This window comes from Apium graveolens, chromosome 7 (assembly GCF_009905375.1).
Source record: "Apium graveolens cultivar Ventura chromosome 7, ASM990537v1, whole genome shotgun sequence".
NCBI lineage: Eukaryota > Viridiplantae > Streptophyta > Magnoliopsida > Apiales > Apiaceae > Apium > Apium graveolens.
In genome coordinates, this window is record NC_133653.1 from 34006966 (window position 1) to 34013768 (window position 6803).

The window sequence follows — 6803 nt, forward strand, 5'->3', positions numbered from 1 at the left end:
CAATCGTGCTGGTAGATCACCGTAAGTTTCCTCCACACCATCACTTAGGACTCTATTATCTATAATCTCTAAACTTGCTCTCTTGATGTTATAGCATATGATATAGTAATGCCCCGAATTGGAAATAGGAAAAACAAACTGAAAAAACCATGAAATGTATTAGGGAAATATATATTATGTGGCTTAAGAAAAAAATAAGGCACACAAAAAATTTATTTTTATACATATTACCATATCAAATCCGATACTTCATATTCTCTGTTATGCATCTCACTAACCATTTGAATAACCAAGTCCATGTTATCACATAATGCAGCATACCGACCTAATTGTCACCAATTTGTAGTGATCCGTACTGCATCAAAACATATGAAACATAAGATATTTTTTCCTAAAAAGCACAAATAAAAAATAGTTTAGATGTTAAAACTGTACAGTTGTTTCAGTAGTCAAGAAAAGACGTAAAGGTGATTAATCGGCTTTAAGAATCTCATTCTCATTCAGCAGGTAGGTCCATGTGTCAATCAAAGTGGACATAACCATTTTATTTTCCTGAAGTGACTGAAAGTGTGCTTTTGTACACATTCTATCATTCCACTCAAACAAGTTTTCCCTGAAAAAGACAAAATGAATAATTAGTACAAAGATAGTACAAATACCACTATATATATGAGCTAAAACATAAACATTACAAAAGCAACACAAATATCAAATACACATACTTTCTGTTCCTCCTATTCTGGAAAAGCCATTGCCATACATTCTTCTCCTCAGTGGTTATAACATGATTACTGACATCAATAACCCTGCTCACATACGGAGACCTACAAAGATGTGATGCTTTTAGTTCTCGGCGAGGTTTTGCCATTTCTGCATATACATTACCCGTTTCTATGAATTTTTGATGCGCATCCTTCTCATTATAAAGAACCTCGTTGACCACAAGCTGTCTTTTGCCTGTTAATCTCAACAAAGATGTACGCCTTTTCTTTTGCGTGTTAGAACTGCCATCTAACTCTGCGTGGAGGTTTTTAGGTGTCAACTGTGACAACCCCAAGGAGTAATTAGGTATGAAATTTGCGTCATCCACTATTTTTAACTTTTTTCCGGGTCTGACAACTTCATCACCAAATAATAAGTTCTTTGCAATTGGACTAGCATCTTCAAACATTTTAAAATATTGGCTATAAACCTTTTTTAGTTGTGCAAGACGTGGATTTTGAGGATAGAGTGCTAATACGACTTCAAAGTTGTTCAAGCACCTTCCATAAACATCATCAAATTCTTTCAAATTATGTTCGAATGATATCATGTATGTCTGTCAAAACACATTCAAACACACATCACCACTAGTAATTTTTAAAAGCATGTAACACTAAAAATGCAAAAATTATTTTGATAAGTCAACATACGTCCTCCTCAAAATGCTTTTCAATTTCTTCATCAACACGCGATTGAGAGTTCTGCACTACCTCGTCTCCAACACCGCATATCTACAATTATAGATTAACATAATATTGGCATGTAACATTTTCTACTGTAGTGCATTTTACTAATTCTTTATCACCTTATTTAAAAAAAGAGAGATAAAGAAGATAATATACAGTGATAAAGAGAGATAAAAAAACAGCTTAACAGATTAGTCCTTGAAAACATAAAGAAAGATAATATACAGTGATATCGGTGTCCTTCAACCCTGGCTCAATAACTGCTTCACAATCCATTATAGCATCCAGCGTCCCAGATTTGTAAAGTGCTGATTGTTCCTGCAGTACAATTTCCCAAGACTGCAAATTACCAAATATTCTTAATAAATCTTACCACATCATTTTAATTACCAATAGTGGTCGCAGGTTTTACACTACTAGCAACAACATTATTAAATTTATACAAAAAATTATCTTAGAGAAAGAGTACTAATAACAAAATTGCATTGTAATTAATATGTACAATAACATGAAATACATTTATCTTACAGAAAGAGTAATGATAAAAGAAATTATTAAAAACTAGTGTAATTTTAGTTCTTACATTTTTTTTAAACCCAGCATCAATGTTCACAATTTGTTCCTGTCTGTATTCATCATTCAAAAGTTCCTCAATCTCATTATCCGCATTTGTCTTTACGCATTTAAATTGCACTGTTTGTTCCTGCATCAGTTTACTGCAAATCATCAAAACTTTGTCTTTACTATTAAATAACTATTTTTTACTGATCAATGTTCATACTCCCTTGCAGCGTTGTGTAATGAAAAATGTATCGCTTACACAAATCTTTTCATCAGCAACCATTATGCTAAGTTCTATATTGTCAGCTGTGTCCCTCATCCCTTCCTCGTTCTCAACCTCATCCCTCACAACTATGTCCTGCATTGTCAATTCAACATTTTCTTCGCGTTCCTGCATCTTTTTATCAGTAAAAAAAAATAAGCTGTACAAATAGAATTCTACATTCTTAAAGCGTATTTTCAAAGAGGTTACTTTGTGAACAGTACCACTGGAAAGCATACACCGGCTGAGTATTAAATTAAAGATAGAACAATTTTCAGTTCAACTAGTTAAATTACTTAGTGTAGTCACTCCTAATGAGACTTAAAATACACTATAGATAGATTAAAGATAGAGAAATAGTTGAAGTTGATTTCTGGTCCTGCATCCTATATTTTCCATATCTCTTGTATTATGGATACAGGAAAACTTACAAAAACTCTAGAACCATCTTAATGCAGGGGAGAGACAACTTTAATGGCAACTAGTATATCACATATAAGACAATTTAAGTTTCATTCAAGTAGTAACATGTGTACATATTTATGAAGACTAATACTAATATTTTATTACAAAACTGAGCCCAGAAATATATAGCATGCAACATTGACATTATTTCTTAAGGCTGTTATTTAGATCACCAGGGAATCAGGGAAGTGGACTTGCAACATTGACGTTAACTATGCTAAGCTTTTAGCTTATAAGCTTGTCTGGCCACTAGCTAAATTCTTTGACAGATACCATCGGCAACTGCCAAAGTGCTTACTAGGATAATGAGAATAAGATAGATTGATGCCTTTCTAAAGTCCACACTGAAGCAATTTCAAAATATAGCCATGTATACAACAAACCCTAGTCTGTGCATTATTATGTGTACTTTCTAACACTAACATTATACAATTTCTTACCCCCCGTTCTCTGCTGATGACATCATCTTCGTCCTGCATAGTCATGAATTACGATTAATTGAAAAGATAACAAAATTTAATTAAAACATTAACTAAATTTAAAAAAAATGATAAATGCATCGATTATTTACCTCCAATCTGTCATGTAATTCTATTAATTTACCCACACCAAAACATTCGTTCTTTGCATCATACTTCTGTCACTCTCGTACCAGCATATCTGACCAAACACGGTAGGTTGGATAGACTGTAGGCACACTTGTTGTGTTTTGATTTTGTACTTTGCAAACATACAAGTACTGCACCAAGAAAATGTGTTTCTTTATCATATTTCAACAATATAACCAGTATTATGAAAACTGAAAACTGACTTAGAAACTTATAACTTACAATAAGGAAAGGCAGTGGTCCTGCAAAATTTCTCTTTGTATCAACAGCCCAATAAGCATGTATTTTCTTCAATTTCTTAATTAGAAGCTCGCACCAATTATAGTCACTACATTTTTCCATATTACCAGAGAAGCGTAGTATATCTCTTGTCAAATATCGATTTTGATTTGATTCAATAAAGAAGTTATAAACCATCATTATAAAATTCCATTTAAAATTTGTATCATCTCTGCGATTTGCAAGGAGCTTGTCCTTAACCATTAAAGGTGTAATTTGGGAGCTTACAGATCCAGGAAATTGTTCAGCCCAAACAACATACGCTACAGTTTTCTCATCAAATTCAATCACTTCATTCCCCATCGGCAAACCCATAACACTATGCACAGTAACATCATTTATTTCAATATTCCCTGCTTTTACCTTAACTGAGCAAGTTTCACCATCGAAAGATTCAACAACATTATATCCTATATTGTGCGCATAACACTCCATCCGAAAATACAGTAATGACCCAAGTCCAGTTAAGTTTACCCATTTTATTTGCGAATCTGATAAACTAACTATAACATCTTTCATTATCGACGGTGAGAACTTCTTTTGGATATACCGTTTATATATCTTCACTTTTTTTCCCTTTTCATTTATTTTGGGTGTAATGTTCTTCACTCTTCTTATTCCAACCACTTTTGATCTTCTTAAAATGCGACAAGCACTTGATTTATCCTGTTTATCCACCAAACATAAATATCATATATAATTGTAGCTAACACTAAATTATTTGTCATATAAACTAAAATAAAGTATTTTTTTTTTATAATAAAAGTTCTATTTGTACAAAAATATTTAAAACATACCCTAACTTTCTTTGTCGCTGTGCGCAATTTTTTCCCACTCCCGATTTCCTCACTTACTTCCATCCTATATATAATCCTTGTCTCTGTACCCTGCAGGACATTAAAAAAATTAACATGCTTCCTGCAAACACACCCCATTAAATTACATGTTAAAAACATAATAACAGTATAAACCTATAATTACCTTGTCCACAATCATCTTTTTATCAATTTTTGATTCATCAGTGACTACATTTTCAGGGACCTCATAAACACCTCTTTCCAATTCAGTCACGACCATCTTCAAGATAGGCGTATTTGATTTTTTTGATTTCCCCGAATTACTATTACTCTCAAATACTTCAACGGGCGTAACGAAATCATCATCATCATCACTTGAGTCATTTATTTGTTCTTCCCTCCAGAATTGCATTTCTCTTCTCATGTCTGGGGTATCAATTATGTTTGCTCTATGTCCTGCACTAACTACTATCCCACTGAATCCTTGGTTGCTTCTATTTTTCATACCTACATTGACGTTTTTTTTTTTGGGATTTGTTTAGCCAAGGATTTGCAATTAATCTCCCACTCCTTCGACGACCTGTAATGGAAAGAACATACAATTTAAACTAAATATGGTAGTCAATACTTCAAATATGAAGGTTTTTACAAAAAAAAAATTTGATTATATCATACACAATTTTCGCAGAACTTAAATCATATATGCTAAAATGTTTAAATAGAGTTGTGCATTACTATCTATATCAAATTACCTACTTTAAAATAAATCTTAGTACTACCCTGATCAAATATTAACAAAACTGATATACTTTAATCTTAGAGTCACACTAGAGTGCAGTACAAACACAAAGAATATTATTCAAAACCTAAATAGAACAAACTCCTAATAAATTAAATCCTCTTTTCATATGAAAAATAACAAGAATCAATCAATACATCCAATCATTAAAAGGGAAATCGTTCATGCATGTTCACGAAACATACCTTCACTCATGGTAATGAAAGTGCTGCAATTGCTCTTTCACTGTCAAAAGTAGAGTAAATTAAACTCGAATCTAATTATTTCTTCTGCTATCCCTCTTTTCATCTGAAAGAACAAGTGATAAGCATGCTCTTGTAACTGCCGATTTTGATGTCTGCGGGAGAACAACAGTTGAATTTTGCACGACTATATCAATAAACAAAACAGATATAGATGCAATACATTGCCCTCAAGATTAAACTTTTTTACAAAATTGCCATTATGTTTCTTTAAATCTGGGCCATTGATATAACACTAGATCCAACGGTTATGCATTTGTTCTCCAAGGACTCCAATCTTGTTAGTTCTCCATAGAACCCACCTCATATATTCTTTTCTTAAAATCATCATGGGCTTAAGGCCGGGGAGTCCTATTACAGCTCCGTCTCTGATCATCAGATATCATAGATCATGTTAACAGGCAAGTAAAGAGATTAGCTGCGTCTACTACCACAGAATTTTGGTTTGTCACTTGATCATGGAACAGCTGTTCTTGAGTTAATAATTTATTAAAGACCTCTACTAACCAGAACAGGTTGTTCTTGCCTGAAATCTGAATTGCTTAAACCTGTTCGGACAAATAAATAATTAAGATAATGAACGACCAGCCAATTGAACTAATATCACCGACATCAAGAAAATGTGATAATTACTAATGTGGTACTTTATTCATCCTTTCATTATTACATATTTTAGTATAAATATTTTTGTAGCCAGAGATATACACAATTATACATTATACTTAAATCTTTTATGATTTTCTTTTATGATTATAATATTGAAAAACTAATTTAATTATTATACTAATCTGTTGATCATATTGAAATTTGAATTAAGTGAGATAATGCCGGTGTTAGTTTGCTTAGATCATGTCGGGGAAAATCTGTTAACTAATAAATTGCAAGTGCACGGGCATACGTGACGTTATTGTTCGTCATATTGTGGTATGTGGGTCCTTACTTACTAACTTGCGATGCAATTTTATCTTGTGACGAAAAAACGAACTTACTATTCGACCAAAAATGACGATTTTTTTTCCATCGTGAATGGCTCAATTACAATAAATGGCCAGATTTGTTGTCGTGACAGGTCGAACAAGAGAGTACATGATCAATTTAAAAAACTAACAAATGTAATTAATTAGCACTTAAAAATATTACTTTTGAAAGATCTAATGAACAGATTCATCGGCTAAACACGAACATCATGACATAGACATATATTTTTAAAATAAAATAAAATTACAAGTATGTAAAATAAATACATTTAATAACTCCAAATCAAGTTTAATTCAGAACCATAAAAAATATTTCGCATTTAATTTTTAATTAAATTAACTCTCAAAATCATTTAGATCTAAAC

At 32.2% G+C, this 6803-nt stretch overlaps 1 protein-coding gene across 5 annotated transcripts; it reads right to left on the reverse strand.

Annotated features, from left to right (window-relative positions):
* Positions 1 to 288: 288 nt before the first annotated feature.
* Positions 289 to 5623, reverse strand: LOC141670636 (uncharacterized). Of its 5 annotated transcripts, none has more exons than XM_074476581.1 (13): positions 5405 to 5606; positions 4605 to 5000; positions 4421 to 4510; positions 3567 to 4289; positions 3308 to 3475; positions 3177 to 3209; positions 2269 to 2400; positions 2032 to 2151; positions 1674 to 1787; positions 1413 to 1493; positions 723 to 1318; positions 436 to 613; positions 289 to 355 (listed from the first exon to the last, which is right to left on the reverse strand). In XM_074476581.1, exons 7-12 carry the CDS (start codon positions 2371 to 2373, stop codon positions 472 to 474), a joined length of 1158 nt encoding a protein of 385 aa, XP_074332682.1. In that variant the 5' UTR covers positions 2374 to 2400; positions 3177 to 3209; positions 3308 to 3475; positions 3567 to 4289; positions 4421 to 4510; positions 4605 to 5000; positions 5405 to 5606; the 3' UTR covers positions 289 to 355; positions 436 to 471. The 5 variants fall into 5 exon arrangements, 4 of the variants coding, with proteins under 4 accessions (XP_074332682.1, XP_074332679.1, XP_074332681.1 ...); XM_074476578.1 differs by having other exon boundaries at positions 2269 to 2406; positions 5405 to 5604; XM_074476580.1 differs by having other exon boundaries at positions 1674 to 1766; positions 2269 to 2406; positions 5405 to 5594.
* Between the last annotated feature and the right edge of the window lie 1180 nt (positions 5624 to 6803).